Source organism: Doryrhamphus excisus, linkage group LG18 (genome assembly GCF_037039965.1).
Source record: "Doryrhamphus excisus strain RoL-2023G ecotype Guam linkage group LG18, RoL_Dexc_Guam_v1.1, whole genome shotgun sequence".
Taxonomy (NCBI): domain Eukaryota; kingdom Metazoa; phylum Chordata; class Actinopteri; order Syngnathiformes; family Syngnathidae; genus Doryrhamphus; species Doryrhamphus excisus.
In genome coordinates this window covers 17,941,690-17,962,490 of record NC_136374.1, presented here as the reverse complement: position 1 = coordinate 17,962,490, position 20,801 = coordinate 17,941,690, and the positions used below count along the sequence as shown (strand labels likewise).

Genomic DNA, 20,801 nt, shown 5'->3' with positions numbered 1-20,801 from the left:
GAGACTGAAGGATCCTTATCCTAAACTAGCAACTCTTACCACAAACGTGAAGGCCTTGGTGGAGACAGCTTTGTAGTCAGGATGGATGCAGTCCCTCACACACACCTCCACTTGGGCCTCCTGCACCCGGTAGCCTGTTGCGTCATTCAGTCGACACACAATCCTGGAAAAGACAGAGGAACGTGAAAGTGATGTTCATGTCGTTAGTGGCTTTCCTTTAAACGTTAGAATCACGAAGACCAAGAGGTGCTGTGAAGGAACAGGCAGGACAAAGAGCAAAAGAAAGAACGTAGAATACAAAACTAAATGTTGAAAAACAACACTGCTGTCGTTTGAAATCAATTGTTTCAATAAGTTTGTACATAAAAAGAGACTAAATGTCCTATTAGTGGGAACCGCGGAGCCGTGAACCTCACATTTGGCCCGTGGCTCCGGCTGGCCAAATGAAAAGCCACTGGAGAAATGACTGAGTGGGGGGGCGGGGGGGGGGGGGGGGGGGGGCGGCAGTGAAGCCCACAGGGCAAACACTTACACACGCACACACACGTGCGCTAACACACATTTCACCCAATGGAGACATGCTTGACTGTTAATTAGCCAGAGCCAACGAATGAGACAGAAAGAAAGGCCAAGAAAGACGGAAAGAAAGAAGAGGCAAGAACAAAGTACAGCTAGAGAGAGAGAGAGAGAGAGAGAGAGAGAGAGAGAGAGAGAGAGAGAGAGAGAGGGAGCGTAAGCAGCGAGCATCAGGGTTAAAGTGAGCGAGCCTGATTAATTGAACAAGCCGATATCCTCCACATCTCCCCGAGATGAGTTATTAACTCCCCTGTTTCCAGCCTCCCAGCAGGTGGCCATGGCAACCGCGGCGCCGCTGCATTTCACATGTGATGCGGCACACATGTACGTCCATTGTCTCCGTTTCGCCTCTCAGTTATTCCCTGGACTCCCACCAGGAGCGGTGATTAAAATGCTGGACAGCTCGGTGAGAAAGCCAAGTTGCCTCGCATCACGTCGGCCCAAATGAGATGCGCTTAGGTTGGGATGTTATTAAATGAAGATGTTATTAAATGGCTATAAAAGATAATGTTCATGATGAATTGACGAGAATTTCATGAATTATATCTCACTCAATCGGCGGAGCGGAATGACACGGGACAAGGCTAAATCTATCTGGAAACTCAGGGCTGCCATGGCAATATGGAAACTAATGACGCCATGTTGGTTTAGTGATGCAACAGGTAAGGCGTGCATGGTCCTAACTGCTAACAGTCACATGACAAAGAACATGCAGGTACACTGGCCAGCTGATATAAACGCTTCCTTCCAGCTTCCCAACTGCTGAATACCTCCATCGGATGCTTTTGTGGGCTACGCCACCAGGAGGTGAACGCCACCAGGAGGCGAACGCCACCAGGAGGTGAACGCCACCAGGAGGTGAACGCCACGGCTATGGGCGACTTGGTCGGTGTCGATGTCCCGTGTGACACAATGCTACGATATCTAATACAATATAATACAACAGAAGAGCTGACACGGTGTTGTGTGGGAGTATTCTGCCCACAATGACGACTAGCAGGTATAGTATGCCAGTACTGGGGGGCATTTCATGGCCGGTTCGGGTCTGTTGGCCCAGGCAGAAGGAACTGTAAGGCTTCAATTGACTTTCATCATGCATACAAGTTACATTGGAAGACATCACATTGCCCCATTCCCAGGTCCGCATGTCCAAAAGTCGGACGAAGCAAAGTCTGGATTTCTATTCAACTTGCCTACTGAGTACTGAATCAGAGCAACTTGATTTTTCATCCAGGTCTACGTGCAAATGCCCTGATCCAACTCCCCAGAGGATAAACGATGCACTCAAAGCCTCATAGCCGCTTTGTGTTCATTTTTGACATTTGTGGGTAAAAACTTATCATTTCTAAAATGATCATGAAATTTGTTTTGTGCTGATGCACCGTGTTATTTTGCACTGCGCTGAATTCTAACTGTTTTTACACTTTCTTTTCATTAAATGGACTGTTTATACAATAGCTGGCGCAAAATGACATCAAGTTGGCGTCGTCTTGGGAACCGCTTAACCGTTGCTAACGCGCCCTTTTGAATAAATGCAATTTATGAAATAAACAATATTAAAGATATTAAACAATATAACCATATTTGAGACATTTCCTGGTAGAGGCTACCCAGTCAACAGATAAAAACACATTAGGCCTTAATTCTATACGTCTACATTGTGCTCAGCAGCGGAGCTCATTTACTGCAGCAGCTGACCTTTGACCTACGGCACCAGTCCCATAATCATGTGTCTCTTGTGCCACAGCTCTGACGGGGTCCCAAGAATGAGGAGAATAACTGGGCCACTAATGGCGCCGCATGGCTAACATCACTTTTAATTAGCAGGACAGCTTGACCGTCAAACCCCGCCCCGTCCCGCCTCCTATGGGTGCCATGGCAACCAGCCAAGGCAGCATTACACGGACAGGAACGTGAAGGTGGTGAGGGAACATTAGAGCGCCACCGTACCCTGCACCAGGAGGATGTGGCTATTGTGAGAAGGACGTAGAAGTTTCTAAATGACCGCCTCCAAGCCATTCGGGGGCCGCCCGCCATCCCCCGCTGGAGCCGTACAGCATTTTGTTGTCCGAACTGTCAAAGCATCAACGTCACATTTGTGATATTTCCGTCCTGGTGACAGACACAAAGAAGGCAAATCTGCCGGGACTCAAAAGTCAGCAAGTCTATCATTTGAGTACAAACGACGGCGACAGAACTGAAAATAGAATAGCGACGACACCGCCGGCTGTCACGAGCGCCCCCACCTATTTAGTCTTAATATATGCATTTATTCCCACATCTTGGCTTTGTCATCGGATTGCTTTACTAATGCGGCTCGCTTTCCTACAAGAAAATTGGACTCCACTCCCGATGGCCATCGTGGTTCCGAAATTCCCAGAAAACATGATGCGTTCACACGGCAACCCTTTCATCTGGGCTTTTATGGAATATACGTATAGACCCCCCAACGCAAATGTCATTACACTTCTGTCAGGGGGGGTTGACTTACTGTGATGAAGGGGGCTAAATGTGCTAATTCAATTGTGATTGGGCCGTAATGCTGATTGATAGTTGGGGAGGGGGGGGGGGGCATGTTAAATTGGATGCCATTTGTCTCAACATTGACCTGCACTTTAAGCACTGGAATGGATTTGGAGGGCAGAGCCCCCCCTTGAGCCAAACCAGGCCGGAGACAACAAGCCACAGCACTCGGTGTTACGTCAGCGTTAAGAGAGGATGTCGACGTACTGCTCGGCGCTGATGTACTGATCTTCTTGAGGGTTGCAGGCCACCTTTCCGATGCGGACTCCATTCTGGATGTCTTTGAACTGCAGACCCAAATTCTCACCCGTGATGGTCAGCATGGTCCCTCCCTGTCTGGGCCCAGTCTCAGGAAGCAGCTGCACAGAGAAGCAAAGAACAGGAAATAGCGGCGCATCCATCCACGCAACTTGGAGTTCTACACCCACGGTACATAATTAGGTGGGATGAAAAAGGATAGCGGATACATTACTGCAAATCCAGCTCAGTGGAACATTCCCAACCCGCCAACCCGCCAACCCGCCAACCCGCCAACCCGCCAACCCGCCAACCCGCCAACCCGCCAACCCGCCAACCCGCCAACCCGCCAACCCGCCAAGCCGCCAAGCCGCCAAGCCGCCAAGCCGCCAAGCCGCCAACCCGCCAACCCGCCAAGCCGCCAAGCCGCCAACCCGCATGCGTCCACCCAGCCCTCTTACGGCTCTCTTTTGACCTCGGGACCATTCATCTAGCGAACACAATTACAGCACACGGTGACCCATGTTCCCTCCGTTCCCCCCACGGTTCTGTGGAAGGTGTGCAGAGGTGCTAATGGCTACCCGCGACTAGCCATGTCGCTAATCACTGCGTCATTGGACCGCAGCGCAGACAATAGGCCCTCTGGTAATCAGTCATTACTAGAATAATTAGGGTGAAGGCTAATTGGATTAGAAATTGATGGGGTGGGGTCATCTGCCGTGGTAGTCTGGGAGGAGGTTCATGGACATAAGGTGAGGGAACACTTGGACACTCCTGGACTCCAACGCAGATGGGTGGAATAGCCAAATAGTCTCTTTAACGTCTCTTACAGAGCTTTAGAATTCTATGATATAATCGGCTGTTTAAGTGTTTTGTGCATCGTTTTGTCATGAGGTGTTTGAAATTGTTAATGCTAATTTTTAGTGCATATTTTCAATGTGAATTAGCATTAGCATTTGTTTATGCTGATGTTCGGTTTGACAGTGCGTGAAAGTAAAGACTTCGAGAACCTGTCTACTGAGCTAGCAAGTTGACAATGCGGCAGTGGACACGGGACGCAATAACGGACAGACTCCCAGATGGACAACTGTAGCAGACAACGCTATATCGGGCTTGGATCATCGCATTGCAGAACTGTTACAGCCACGGGAAGAGAGCTTTCCTGGTACGGACAGATTGACAATATCACAAGTAGAGACCAAATGATAACATCTTCACAGACACTTTTGGTTATTTCTCTTCAAATAATCCTGTCATTCATTTTCTACTACCTCAAATTCAAACTGATTGATTGGGAGTTTTATGGCTTCAGTTTCAACCCAAGATGAACATTTTCTCCAAAGCACAGGAATATTCCTCAACGCTACCGACTGCCTGTCACTGATCTTTGTCGGGAAATGATGAAGAGAAGGGCGACTGACGTCAACGGGACAGCCGTTGAGGAAAGTCAGCAGAAAGACAAACGGGAACAAAGGTAAGCAACACGCCGGCCAGGGCTGAAATGCCAAAGTGATAAAATGATGAAGTGCGACTCCGACGACATCTTTGCTTTCTCCGTGTCGGCCTTTGCTTCTTCCTCTCTCTGCTTTTGTGTCTTTTCAATTGGCTGCTTTTTCACGGTGCATGAATGCACGTGTTTGAGCAGGAGACAAAAGAATGATTGGCAGACAGTGGCGCAGCAGTCAAGAGTCTCCAGATATGGTAATCAAATCTCTTTCTCTATTGGGCCAGGCTTATCAAAACACATGCAAATACAAAACTTGTCATTTCCACAACCAAACAAGCCCAACAAAAAAACAGTCTTTGATAAAAGCCGCTCGCTCCGACGCGACTCTATTCTTCCCTCGCAGTCGCCGCGCTCCACTTCCATTCAAAGTCTCTTTTTCTCCTTCTCATCTACGACTTGTCCCGTTGTGTCGAAGGCTTTACGCCGGAGCCATTGTGGCCACCCGTGCGGCGCCGCTTAGATAACATCTACTAGTTAGCAAAGGGGGGCGATTGAGGCGGCCGGGGGCAAAGAAGGGGACATGGTCTAAAGATGGTCTAAGGATGGTCTAAGGATGGTCTAAGGATGGTCTAAGGATGGTCTAAAGATGGTCTAAAGATGGTCTAAAGATGGTCTAAAGATGGTCTAAAGATGGTCTAAAGATGGTCTAAAGATGGTCTAAAGATGGTCTAAAGATGGTCTAAAGATGGTCTAAAGATGGTCTAAAGATGGTCTAAAGATGGTCTAAAGATGGTCTAAAGATGGTCTAAAGATGGTCTAAAGATGGTCTAAAGATGGTCTAAAGATGGTCTAAAGATGGTCTAAAGATGGTCTAAAGATGGTCTAAAGATGGTCTAAAGATGGTCTAAAGATGGTCTAAAGATGGTCTAAAGATGGTCTAAAGATGGTCTAAAGATGGTCTAAAGATGGTCTAAAGATGGTCTAAAGATGGTCTAAAGATGGTCTAAAGATGGTCTAAAGTCTATGCAAGTATTCAATAGGCATCAGCATCAGTATTCAATAGGAGAAGTCAAATGACATTCCCTATTGAAATCTCAGAGGCAAAGTCTTCCGATGGATTTGGGAAGAATAGAATGGAAATGGAGGAAAAGTGCAATAGGAAACAAAAACAAAGTGTTAGAAAGGGAATTGTTGCTGACCCCTGACCCCTGGCCCCAAGCGTTGCTGACTCACTGTGCATCATTTAAAATAATCCTCCATGGGGCCAAGGAGAGCTGGTGAGGCAGATGATGAACTCAACTTGCCAGGAAATCTGCCTCACCAATAAGTTCCATCCATTCCCATTTATAGTTATTCTGTATTGTTTTCTATAAGGTACTTTTTCTGAAATGGATAGATTGGATTTCCATGACTTCCTATGGGAAAGAGTTTTTGCATGTTTTTGTTTTTGTTGAACATTTTGGAATGGAAACAGAGGAACCACTCATGAACCGATATTTCATCCAACATAAATCACTGTTCCATATATGCACAATCACAAAAACTCACTAAAATCACTAAAAAATACACCCCCCCCCACCCTCCAACGTAGGCCTGGCTTGTTTTAATTGGTTTCTAAGGGCTAACAGTAATGCCTTTCCATTCTCTTGGGGGGGGGGATGATGGATGATGGAGGACTGGGCAGCATCCAAGGCCAGTACTAGGACCGTGCTGGAATACACTTGGGGACCAGACGTGTGTGTGTGTGTGTGTGTGTGTGTGTGTGTGTTAGCTTATTTGATATTTACGTTCCAAAGCTCAACCTTTTCTAACTTTTGATACTTTTCTGAGGCAAATGCTGAATGAACAATGTTCATCACGGTCACTGGGATCTCCATCCATGCAACCATCTGCTATGCCGCCCATCCTCACTACAGTCATGGGAATGCTGGAGCCTATCCCAGCTGTCTTTGAGAGAGGCGAGGACCCCACTGGATTAGTCGCCAGCCAATAGCAGGGCGCGTGTAGACAAACAATTATTCCCCAATTCACCCAACATGAATGTTTTGGGAATCTGGGAGGAAACCGGAATACCTGGAGAAAACCCACGCACGTGCAAACGAACATGCAAACTCCCAAGCAGAGATTTGAACCCACTCTAACCACTCGTCCACTGTACCAAACTTCATATTCCTGTGTGACACCAAAAGGGGGGGGTCAAATACGGAGAGAGGGATTTAAAGAAACGGATGGTACTATTCCATTTGTGTTGCTGTTGTGGACTAAAGGATGAAACGTCTGCAGAGGGGAGACTCTCCCTGTCGCCTGTGGATGTTCTTTAGGCGTTAAATGTCACACTGTAAATGCCAAAGGTGGTGAGGAGAGGTGAGTCTGGGGGGGGGGGCTCAGTGATAAAGAATAAAGAATCCTCCAGTGGTTCACTGGTGGATCTCTTCCTCTATTCCTCTTCCACTGCAAACTTCCTCTTCCTGCTGTTATTGCTTTTCTACTACACCTGCTTTTTGACTGCCACCAACATCTTGCCCCGAGGCCAGGATTTATGCCTCAATATGCACATGCCCCCCCCCCCCCCCCCCCCCATGCACATACACAACCCTTGCCTGTGCGCTTGTTTCAAAGAGATAACTGAAGCCAGCGAGGAAGGCAAAGAGAGACGACCAAGGATTTATCAATGTGCCAGTGCCCCAATTACCCAATAGCTTCATTACGGATTCAGAGGAAGGAAGCAGTCACACAGGAAATGTACTCAGGGCTCAAGTAAGTGTGCAAGAGTGGAATATGTATGCACACATATTTCACAGCAGTTCAATCAAGAAAACCAAATGAGATTATTCTTCATGTTCCAGGCTTCAGGAACATTCCAGCCAAGTCCCGAGACGGGCGTGTGTGTTTGTGTCTGCTCCGGTATACGATCCCTGCGGTGAGCCGAGGGACGCTGACCCGGGTCACAGCCAGACGTAGGCCACCTCCGCAGTCACGGACGGCAACAGATGGGCACGCCGTCGTGTTTAGACGCCTGAGCCCACCCAGCCTGTCAAGATGTGCGGCGCCACACACACCCAGCGCCACACACCCAGCGCCACACACCCAGCGCCACACACCCAGCGCCACACACCCAGCGCCACACACCCAGCGCCACACACCCAGCGCCACACACCCAGCGCCACACACCCAGCGCCACACACCCAGTGCTACACACCCAGTGCTACACACCCAGTGCTACACACCCAGCGCCACACACCCAGTGCTACACACCCAGTGCTACACACCCGGCACTCATGGAGGGACACAATTAGTGCACTCCCGATCCGTTAGTTTGTCTCCCTCTCCTTCCCAGACTAGCATACTCCGTCTCCTCTGGTGGGAGCGTGTCGGCCTACGTGTAGCCATCATCTCTAATCACATCAGGATGTTGGGACTGGCCTCCTCCTGGCCAGCCCATCTGTGTTGTGCTGCAGTCATGGTGATGAGTCTAAGATGTCTACCCTCCCTGCTGACGCCATCCCGCTCCCTTCGCTTTCTTCGCTCTCTTCTCTCCCTTCGCTCTCTTCGCTCTCTTCGCTCTCTTCGCTCCCTTCGCTCCCTTCGCTCCCTTCGCTCCCTTCGCTCCCTTCGCTCCCTTCGCTCCCTTCGCTCCCTTCACTCGCTACGGACAAACAATGACAGGCAAAGGCAAGGAAGTTCAACTTTCTGCCCCATCTAATGGATTGCCTTTGGCAGGCCGTGCTTCCATGAAACGTGAAAGGATGGCTTGGGGGAAATCAAACCTCTGTTACAAAGTGTATATTGTCACGTGACCCCTCCTGACCACCCGTACATACCTGACATGTTTGTTACGTGGAGTGTTGAATGCTGGGAAACGCACACGTGCATATGTTAGACTCTGACTTTAGAAGAGATCAACTTTAATCCAGGTCACATTTCCTCCTGTAGGTGATGCACATTCTGGATTCATTGTGTAAAACTAGGCAGTGTATTTCGTACCCGGAACTTCAGTGGGGGCTTAAGTCACCCAATCCGCCCCTCAATACCACCACTATCACGTCACAATGATATAAACATACGTAATATACAAATAGGCCACGTACCAATACGTGTACTGTGGAATGATTATTAAAGCAAGCAGCCGGTTAACCATTGAAGAAGATGAACAACTACAAACCTCTACACTACAAAGTCGTCTGAAGCAGTTCAGAGTAAATATCTAATAACATGACATCTAAAAACATTTCCATCCTTGGTAAGGTCATTTATTCATCCATCTTGTTTAATGCTCACAGAATGCTGATGTGATGATGCATTCAAATGCAGTGGTAACTTCCAGACATCAGAAGACAGAAAATGATGGATTCATTGTGGCTAGCTGGCCTTGTGAGGTAAACCTGGAATCTGTGTGTATGTGACATGGGCCAGCACTACTGATCCTGAAGGCCCTGGGCTGATCACATTGGCATGGCGATAAAAAGAAGCTGGACAAAGAAGTCCAACATACACATACATGTACTGCGAGCAGTGCTGCTCAGAGATACAAAACATATCAAAAGGATATAATAAAGTGGTGGGAATAAATGAATTCATCTTTGCCGGGAACAAATTCTCCAGTTGAAGCTGTAAAAGTAGGTCAGTGTTTCTGGTTCAGGCAAGCAGAGCAGGCCTTGCTGGCCCTGACTGACTTCTCATGAAGTTAAAGTGAAGTTGCTGAAATACTTCAATAGTACAAGCTAAATATACTATACTTCTATATAATATACCGTACTTGTGACTATATATTGTGCATATATAAAGATGTTAGTCGAGTACGGCGTGGTTATAGTGACCATACGTGTGCGGTGCTGGCCAGGCGCGTCATTGTGAGCATCTGGCGTGTCAGCAGCGTGGCTTACCTTGGTGATCTTGGGGTGCGCACAGCGGCTGTTTCCCGTGGTGGCGTGCATCCAAGTGCTCTCTGTGGGGGCGCACTCCTGCCTGAGGGAGCACTTCCTCTCTTGTACGCACCAGCCGCACTCAAACCTGGGGTTGGCCTTGAGACACATCCCGCAGCTGCCTCTCAGCGCGTAGCACTTGTACAGGTGAGCTGAGGATCAAAGGTGGGATGCTTTTAAAAAAGAGATAAACAACCCCGAGCCGACAACAGATTGAAGATGGCAAAAATTGTATTAACTTCCAATTAGCATTTCAAAAACTGCTTCAATGTCACCAACTCAAAGCAATATTCCCTCCAAATGCCCCAGGAAGTGTGCAGTCAAATCCTCTCTCTCTCTCTCTCGCTCTCTCTCTCGCTCTCTCCATGGCTCTGCTATTCCAGCCCCAAATCCCATTGGTCACGGAGCAGCTTTAAAGCAACCCCGTACCAATTACTGGCTGCTAAATGACTCCTTCCTAATTACATTAACATATCAGTATTTGCGAAAACGTCTCATACGACACGAGATGATTATCGTGATTGAGAAATAGGTTGGGGGCTGACAGATGGGATGAAGGAACAACTTTGGGAAATCGTTTTGGGATGCCAGAACAGCACACAGAGATAAAAATAGAAACGTGACAGACTTGACGCGTATACAAACCTAACACCTACTGTAGTATGTACTGTAGTACTAGCAGTAAAGAACTGACCTTTAGTATCAAATTGCATTACAGTCATAAAATATCATACCTTTATAAATCATATTACATCTTGCTGTTGTCATCTGCGAGCCATATTGAAGGTGGCGATGATTTGGCTTTACCTCAGAGGCCCCTCCCCGCCCGCCGTGCTATACGGCCGGTAATAATTATGGCGATGGTCCTCCCAGCAATTACATCCAGCAGACATGATCTCATTGTCTCCTTCCACTGCGACCATCAAGTGTTCCTTTAACCCCAAACACTATCACTCCTTGGCTGACACGGGACGAAGGCGTGTATCATTTAGCTCTAATGCTACGTCTTTAGCAGGCTCATGGGCAGATGGAACTACGCTTTCACTGGCTGTATTATCTTTATGGCTGACCATGAACGTCCAGTAGGGGGCACTGTGGGAAGGGAGTGTCTGCCATTCAAAAAACAAAACATACTTTTCTACTTCTGCAGAAATACACACGTCCCAACTCCTTTGTCTATTTTTTTTACTTACCTTTTATGTTATAGGGGTTGTCGATGTTAAAGTTTCCATTCCAAACCACAGACAAATCCACCGGCAGGTCACTGATGTCATTTCCCTCGTAGGCATACTGCAAATAGAGTAAAAAAAAACAGTCAAGATACAGTAAGCATTGACGTTTAGATGGAATTATGTGAAACACTATTAAGAGCTATTAAGAAAGTCCCAATCAATTCACAAATTGCCAAATGGGCCAAAATAAAGAGCCAATTGAGTTGAGCTGACGGCTAGCGCCGCCTGTACCGCCTGTACCGCCGTAACCTGCGCTGCTCCACCGGCTGAAGGGCCATAAAAATGAATGATGGGGACAGGAGATATTGTGATTTTAACACGCCGCACATTCGCACGGCCTGGAAGAGCACACAGTTGATTAAGAGATGACTCATTCTATTCAGTGATGAATGAAACGCTTCATATACCTCCACAATAACATTCCCATCTAATTTCATTTTTGCATCCTGAACTAATAAGAGATGAAATGTAATTGACTCTTTGGTGGCATAATCACTTTTATGGAATCACTTTCAATGAGACAACAACATTCCAAAGCAGCGGTGTGATAGCGAGGCATTCATTGCAGGAACACCAGAGATCTGTATGATGATCCATGCCATCCATGCTATCAACGATAAATACAACCCAGCGTCACAACTTTTACCCATTTCCACCATCTTCCCTCCATATGATGAGCGAGTGCTGCCAACGTGTTGACCCGTAGCTCCGTGTCTGTCCATGTCCTATCCTGGCACCGTCGGTGCTACGGTCACTACCTTCAACATGTCCTATCCTAGCATCCTAGCACCGTCGGTGCTATGGTCACTACCTTCAACATGTCCTATCCTAGCATCCTAGCACCATCGGTGCTATGGTCACTACCTTCAACATGTCCTATCCTAGCACCGTCGGTGTTACGGTCACTACCTTCAACATGTCCTATCCTAGCATCCTAGCACCGTAGGTGCTATGGTCACTACCTTCAACATGTCCTATCCTGGCACCGTCGGTGCTACGGTCACTACCTTCAACATGTCCTATCCTAGCATCCTAGCACCGTAGGTGCTATGGTCACTACCTTCAACATGTCCTATCCTAGCATCCTAGCACCGTCGGTGCTATGGTCACTACCTTCAACATGTCCTATCCTAGCATCCTAGCACCATCGGTGCTATGGTCACTACCTTCAACATGTCCTATCCTAGCATCCTAGCACCATCGGTGCTACGGTCACTACCTTCAACATGTCCTATCCTAGCATCCTAGCACCATCGGTGCTATGGTCACTACCTTCAACATGTCCTATCCTAGCATCCTAGCACCGTCAGTGCTACGGTCACTACCTTCAACATGTCCTATCCTAGCATCCTAGCACCATTGGTGCTATGGTCACTACCTTCAACATGTCCTATCCTAGCATCCTAGCACCATCGGTGCTATGGTCACTACCTTCAACATGTCCTATCCTAGCATCCTAGCACCATCGGTGCTACGGTCACTACCTTCAACATGTCCTATCCTAGCATCCTAGCACCATCAGTGCTATGGTCACTACCTTCAACATGTCCTATCCTGGCACCGTCGGTGCTACGGTCACTACCTTCAACATGTCCTATCCTAGCATCCTAGCACCGTAGGTGCTATGGTCACTACCTTCAACATGTCCTATCCTAGCATCCTAGCACCGTCGGTGCTATGGTCACTACCTTCAACATGTCCTATCCTAGCATCCTAGCACCATCGGTGCTATGGTCACTACCTTCAACATGTCCTATCCTAGCATCCTAGCACCATCGGTGCTACGGTCACTACCTTCAACATGTCCTATCCTAGCATCCTAGCACCATCGGTGCTATGGTCACTACCTTCAACATGTCCTATCCTAGCATCCTAGCACCGTCAGTGCTACGGTCACTACCTTCAACATGTCCTATCCTAGCATCCTAGCACCATTGGTGCTATGGTCACTACCTTCAACATGTCCTATCCTAGCATCCTAGCACCATCGGTGCTATGGTCACTACCTTCAACATGTCCTATCCTAGCATCCTAGCACCATCGGTGCTACGGTCACTACCTTCAACATGTCCTATCCTAGCATCCTAGCACCATCAGTGCTATGGTCACTACCTTCAACATGTCCTATCCTAGCATCCTAGCACCGTCAGTGCTACGGTCACTACCTTCAACATGTCCTATCCTAGCATCCTAGCACCATTGGTGCTATGGTCACTACCTTCAACATGTCCTATCCTAGCATCCTAGCACCATCAGTGCTATGGTCACTACCTTCAACATGTCCTATCCTAGCATCCTAGCACCATCAGTGCTACGGTCACTACCTTCAACATGTCCTATCCTAGCATCCTAGCACCATCAGTGCTATGGTCACTACCTTCAACATGTCCTATCCTAGCATCCTAGCACCATCAGTGCTATGGTCACTACCTTCAACGACCCCAGGATGAGTGATAGCAGGACTATAATGTTGTCATAAAAGCCAACGTGAAAGCTTAGCGCCCGAAGCGATGGAACAACACAGGCCTATTTTAACAACAACGTCCCCATTCGATATCAACCACTTCAATGTGATATCGGGAGTTTTATCGAGACATCGGCAACAATAGTGAATTGGAAGGATTTGAGCGCGGGAAAAGGCCCTCAAGTAGAAGAAATGTGCATAGAAAAGATAAGAAAATGAGAGTGAGGACAGAGCAATGTCACAATGTGCGAGTGGCTGATTAATTCATTCTTCACATTGGCGATTGGATGATTTACACGGAGCAGGCTCTTAAGGCATAGAGATATTCAAATTAGGGAGAATGTCTCCATGCATCTCATGGGAACTCTCGCTTTGCTTCTCAAATTTAATTCAAAGGTTTTACCTCAGACAATATTTTTTTCAGCGTTGTTTGGCAGAGTAGGTTTACACAAAAACTATCCGTGGGAAACCATTTCCATAAAACTTTTGGAAGGGAGAGGTATGTTTTGGTATAGATCCAGGATTTTATTTGACTTTGAGTAACACCGAGGTGTACAATTATACCGCTCGGCTCAGCTCAGCTCAACTATGGAAACCGTGCTGCATCCTCTGGACGACATGCAAACACTCAACAACAAGGGAAGAACGAACATCAACTATAGTTACCGTAAATTCTCTTTTAGAAGATGCAGATTTGTACATATACTGTATATGCCGCACCGAACTGTATGGCCCACGTATCCACGTCATAAAACGCCGTAGAGTGGCATGTCCGTGGGGACCTTGCAGATCTTGTGCTGTTAAAAAAACTCACTTTTGAAATTGCAGGGGGTCATTGTTCAATAACAGTCTGACTCATAGTGTCATCCTATAAGGAATGGTAACTTGGTAACGTTAACTCATCACACATCAACTTAACACTCAAACATTATGCCTAATAAATATACAAACACATACCAATTCAGGTTTTAAATGAAAAAAAAATATTTTAAAGTTTCCCCATAATGTACCGTGTCTGAGAAAAAAAACATGACATTGGAGGACAAGCAGGATATAAAATGGATAGATGTGGACATGGTGCTGCAATGCTGCTTCTGTCCACCAGAGGGAGGCTGACGTCACTGCAGTGCCCTGGCAGGCACCAATGAATGCGTTGTCTGGATGCAATGCATTATGGCAAAACTTGTAAACTTGTATTGGTACTTCTTGTATATTTTTTGGTATAACTTTTGTGTTAAGTTTGTGTTAAGTTGCTGTGTGATGAGTTTAGCATTCTAAGCAGGATGACACAGTGAGTCATTGAGTAATGACGTCCTGCCACTTCCAATGCATCGACAAGCTCGTTGTGAGTCCACTGATGGCTTGTGATTGGCTCCTGCCAAAGAAAGCGCTACGGTTTCCTCACTGACTCGTGCACGTCAGTCAGAAGTAAGTAGGTAGGTTTCTCAGTTATGAGCCACAATGTCTTCCAATAGCAATAAGAACATTTTTATGGTAGGAAACATATAAGGAACATCTATAAGACAAATGATGGATGAACGTGAATGTGGTGGTGCAAAAGCCAGACTTGATAGAAGACAGAAATGCAAAGAGCAAAAGGTTGCTGGGCCGGAAAAGGTGAAAGGATAACACAACAGCAAAGGTGAAGGAGAAACGGGCGAGGGAAAGATGGATAGAGAGGTTATTGTGCATTATTCTGTGGACACCATTCATTTACACGTGGAATAAGAGGCTGCGGCTGGGCTATAAAAGGCTGAGCTGGTGGGCTCTAAAGTGAAATTGGCATTTTCAATTTGTTTCCTGACATGTCTGGCCGCTTGCTCTTTTCACACACTCTTCTTTCCATACACTTTTCCCTCTCTCTCTCTCTCTCTCTCTCTCTCTCTCTCCCTCTCTCTCTCCGTCTGTCCCTTTCTCCCTCCCGTTCATTATTCCCTCCCCTGCTTCTTTACAAACACATCCCATCTTTCTCCTCTCCCTCCACCTCACAGAAGTCCCGCAAACAAATACAGATGCCTTCACCACAAATACCAAAGAAATCTATACTTGGGATATGCATTTTGGAAAAGGGTTTCCAGCAGAGCCTTCAAATACCGATCACACGGTCTGCCCAGGAAATTGGGATGAGAAATAAAAGTACACACAAACACGGGAAGACACACAACAACAAATACTTGGACATCGGCTGCAACTTCAACCTCCTGCATTCACAAAATAGCAACTTTGCAAGTCGCTAATTTTGTTCTTGCCTTCTTCTCTCCTCCCCAGTAGACCACCCAGCCTGCTTCCCAGTCTGCTTCCCAGCCTGCTTCCCAGTCTGTTTGGGAATGAGAATTGTCCTCCCCTCGACAGAAGACGCCATGTAGAAAAAGTACTTTCTATGCATTATTCAACTTTTTTTTTGTATTTTGAACATACAGGAAACATCACTAAAGTGGGGTTCCTCAAGGACCTAGCTTGGAAGTTCATATTTCAACATGTTGTCCTCCCCCCGCCCCCTTTACGGGGTAAACATTAAGGATGCGTGCTTGGTGATTTCTACCCAGCCTGTGTTTGTACACGCCACATGAACAAAACATGTTCACATTCACTGATAGTATCATAAGTACTTCCTGTACTTCGTAGCGGTCGGTGAAGCTGACCCCTGCTGATAGATAAATATACCATTGATGCATGTCGACCTTTTCACCCTGCTGTTCTACAACCCGACAAGAGTCCCTGAAAGCAACACGCCGCACACACATCGTAAGTGCTGATAGTGGAGGTGAACAATAAGAACTCCTGCCCTCGTCCCTGTTTGGCCAGTATTGCAGTATTACTGCTCTGGATGTTTTCACCGTGTGGACAGAGAAGACCAAGTACCGTACCCAAGAAAAAGATGCAGGCCAACGGCACAAGTCTTGGCCATTGATGGGAAAGTCATGGAATGGGATGGGATTCCGACTTTTCTAGGGTTGCTGAAATATTTCAATATTGATTCCTTGTTTCGATGTCTGGTCCTGATATCCAAAGAAATAATCACGAACACCAAAGACACAGAAGTAGCTCAAACGTTTCATTAAAAAAAGAGCGGTGGGCTCGGCAACACACCGTCATGCAAAGGGAGGGGAGTGGGGGGGGGGGGGGTGTGCACAGCCAATATGATAAAATACCTCCGGATTCATGGTGTACAAATACTGTAGAAAAGTACTTTTGATGCCGTTAGCAAGGCCAGCAATCATTCTAATGCAAATGATATCCATATTTTATGTCCATTTTTCCAACTTTCATTGCTAAGATCTTCAACAAATGCGATTAGAAGGTCCTCGGACATTACGATCCAATATGACGATCCAATCTTCTCTCACTGGAACAAAGGCTTCTTCTTTCATAGCAAACCAGCATTTTTGTTCAATACATACATAGCTAAGAGAAATGCATAGTTTACTCACCGCATAACCAATTTCAATATGGAAATGCAAACATGACTTCCTAAAGGTCAGTATTTGCATGTGCAAAGAGGAGAGAAAAATAATTCTCTTACTAAGAAAATATCAGACAACAGAAAGAGCGTTATTTCACGGCACAGTGAATGGTTTTAAAATAAGAAGCAAGAAATATGCATAAAAAAGTAAAGTCAAGCCCAAACTACTGCCGTTAAAAGAGGAGCAAATGTATATGGATGGTAAGCGTAGACAGGTAAGAAGTACACTGGGTCCATCGGGTACCTTCTGTGGGGGTCACAGCCTGATAATTAGTCATGTTGAAGGTGTGTGTGCAAGCCGGACGGCTAAAAATACCAAACCAGCCCGGAGCCAAGCAACACCTGAGATAGACTTGGTTAGTATTGCTCTCTCTCGTCAAGGTGAGGAGAAAAAAGTGTGACCTCCTGTAAACGACAACGCTACACTAATTTAGCCTCAAAGTGGACGCCGATGCAAGCGGACTGGACTGCTGACCCTCGTGTTTCACCGTGTTCTCGCCTGCTGCAGATACAAATGAACTAGATTGATCCCAATCAAGGATCAAGCGGTAATCTAGCCTATAGCTGTGTGTGTGTGTGGGTGTGTGCACGTGTGTGTGCGTGTGTGTGTCATATAGAATATGTGGGGATCAGCCTGCCTGGAATCAGCTCCGGCTCATAATGGAGGCCTGTTGGCCTGTGCTAATCGCTAATGCTAACAGGATTGGAGCATGGCTGGACGCAGTAACCCAGCTTATCTCTTGGGCACACACAAGAGGACCACACACACATTTCATGGATGGAATAAAAAAAGGGAGTAAGGGGACAAAAGTGCTGGCTTAAGGGGAAACTAAAGCTGCCCCGGCCTATATGCATTTAGATTGTGGAGGATTTCCACACTTTGTAATTATTTGCAGAAACATCCATTAATAATTCCAACTTGGCGACTTTTGGCATTCCTTTCCTGGTCATACTTCATCAACATTTGGCATTTTATGAAATATGCATCGGAGACACACGGCACGATGCAACAAGTGTCTGAAAGTCTATAGTCCATCACTCCTGCTATGACAGATTGTTGCCTAACCGTGCCTTGAAGCAACGTGGAGTGAAAGGAGTGCACGACTTGGCTGCAACAGCACAAGAGGAACACAATGATGGCAGCTACGATCCAGCTGGACCTCCACTGTGGGACAACTCTTGGCAAGATGGAATTAACATGACAGGAAAATAGGTGTGAACGTGCTCGTTTATTGGCCATCGAACCTTCATATAAACCGAAGACACGGATGGATGGGTGCGATGCTACCGCTAAAGGATAACGCCAAGTCAAGAGGTTGCAAATAATACAGCTGTTGAAGAAATAGATGATAGAGTGGAAGATGGGTGGAGATGCTGACATATGCTGGGAGCTAAACAGACATTCTATTTTATTTATCTTCTTCACCTGTCATGAAAGGGGAGAAGCAGCGAGACAATGAAAAGCAAGATTAGGATGGATGGATAATGACCAGCAGTCACCCACTGAAAGGACATTCACATCAGTGAGGAACAAAAGTCAGACCTAGGTTGGATGGTGGGATGGTTGGATGGTGGGATGGTGGGATGGTGGGATGGTGGGATGGTTGGATGGTGGGCTGGTGGGATGGGATGCTTTGTGAAGAAGATAGCGATGACCAGTAATCATTTTATTCAAATGGTAAGATTGAACAGAGATGAACTCCAATTGTGACCAACATAGACGGTGTTTGGTTGAATATTCTTTTAGACCAATATTGGTAACATATTCCAGCTCTAGTGGTTTGTGTTCTCATAATTTTTGGTTTCAAGAATTGTACTTTAGAGTCAAAGAGGGACGGCACCTTTAGCTGCCCCCCCGCAGATATGTTTGGCCTATTCTAGACCTCTATTTACTCCATCTATCCCGTCTGCCACCCGCCTCTCATTTCCCATCAGACAAAAGCAGATTATTTCTCAGCAACGTCCTTACTCTCCCCTTCAAAGTCCATCCCGCCGCCACCAAACAGGACGCGTGTAAAGGGTGCCAACGTAACGGAGCTCTATTTATTTTGCCCACCTTGGGTGCCCCTGGTCCTGTCACATTTTCCAGGTCCAACAATCCTGTTTTCAGTCTTTGTTAAAAAGTACAAAAACCTGGCATATGTAATGGGTCGCTGACATCCATACTGGGCACACATCATGTTGGACCACATCATGGTGGATGCAAACATGGGACACAGGGAAGGGAGGATGCAGTCAAGGTTGTCAATCATGAAATCATCTTTTTATGACCACTAACGGCTACAGTACATCTTTCTCCAAATGTTGCACCCCATTTTACCCCATCATCAACCAGCACTCTCTCCCTGCACGGGAAGGTGGCAACCTAAACCGGAAAACCTTATGGAAACATGGCTTAGATGCATTTTCCACTAGCCAACTTCCCATCCGAGGCGTTCCGTCCGCCCCTTCCTGGTGTGCCAGTGTTTATGAGTGTCCGTCTCCACTGCCCGACTGCAATTCATCATCATTTTATCTGCTTTAATTGGATGCCATCAGGACCCCTGATACTTCCCATCTCTCCTTGACTTAACAGCTGCTCTCCACATCCACACACCGACGCACATCCTATCACATCCAAAGCCCATTTTCTCCTCATTCCCGCATCTGTTCTTTTCCTTCTCCTGACTGGTGTCAGAGAAAGAGGGTGATGGAGTGGCCCAATGGCTTATCAGATAGGAGGTAATGGTGGAAGCCCCACACAGATGTTATCTGTCCACTCATTCCAGCCCTTCAGGGAGGAACCTGAATGAAGAATAAAGAGCTGAAGGGGAAACATGGAAGACTAGAAAGCAAAAGGAGAAAAAGAGGAAGGTAAGAATAGACGAGAGAAAAAGTCCTGAAGTCGTCCAACTTCCCTTGACCACCTTTGACCTCCATCAGCCTGTTCTGACCCCTCATTGTGGTCATGTGAGCACCCTGGCCCAGACCAGGCATGGTGTGGATCTGTGTTTATTTGCTCCTTTAACCCGCCTGCCACTCTGAGCGCCGTATCGCTACCCACGGCTCAGCCTCTTATTGGCTGTGGCCCCCGAGCCCTGACCTCTTGATTGGCCCACACAGCAGGAAGCTTCCTGGGCTTGGTTGGAAAAGGGGAAGAGAGGATTTAGGTGGCAGCTTGTTATTTTAGTTGATGCTGACCACAGCTAACTGCTACCATGAGGGTGTGGCTATGCTAGCTTCGTATTGGTCAGGACTTTTTCTGTCCATTAGGAAATTCCATTCTCTGTACATTATCTGACACATTTGTAGGTTCAATAAAAAGCACATAAAGTCAAGAAACAAAAAGTCTTAATATTTTGGAAAAGTCCATATGATGCCATTTTGCTTACTTTCTTAATAAGGCCATTGTTTTTGGTTTCTTTTTCAGTTGCTGCCATGAGTTGGACTGGTGAGCATGGCGCCTTCATTGTGGAAATGTTTACCAAAACAAACCAATCTTGGTGGCCATCATCCCGTAGCGCTCCAAACGCCATCTTGTTATGGTTACCAACTTCACAGCTACTGGATTTGCAAAGTGGAGCGGCCGACCTTGCACCGCCAGAACTGATTTCATTTTTAAAACATAATGAAACAAAATGGCTTGATATGTACTTTTCCAAAATAAAAACACTTCATTGAACACTTCAACACAATCATTTTGCCTGACCTCGTATAATACCTTAAATGTGCTGTCATTTCATCGGATATCAGCATGTGTTATTAGAGTATTGCTCGCCAGACATTGTCATTGTCATATCGTATGACCCACCTCCTCCTTGAATGTACAGTAAACTACCATAAGGAATACCATAAGGCAAGTGATATTTTCCCACCATAAGCAGTTATAGATCGCTGATACCAAAGCATATCATATATCACGTGTCTCATACATAGTTTGATATTGGCAGGGTCCCGT

General features: G+C 46.6%; 1 protein-coding gene across 2 annotated transcripts in view; it reads right to left on the bottom strand.

Annotated features, from left to right (window-relative positions):
- The window catches only part of plxna1b (plexin A1b), a 153,376-nt gene that overhangs the window by 26,467 nt on the left and 106,108 nt on the right, over positions 1-20,801 (bottom strand). For both annotated transcript variants that reach the window (XM_058055833.2, XM_058055834.2), the window contains exons 11-14: positions 10,899-10,995; positions 9,667-9,857; positions 3,307-3,458; positions 40-163 (exon numbers count right to left, since the gene is read on the bottom strand). In XM_058055833.2, coding sequence (XP_057911816.2) covers positions 40-163; positions 3,307-3,458; positions 9,667-9,857; positions 10,899-10,995 — 564 coding nt within the window. The remainder of the gene's footprint in view (positions 1-39; positions 164-3,306; positions 3,459-9,666; positions 9,858-10,898; positions 10,996-20,801) is intronic.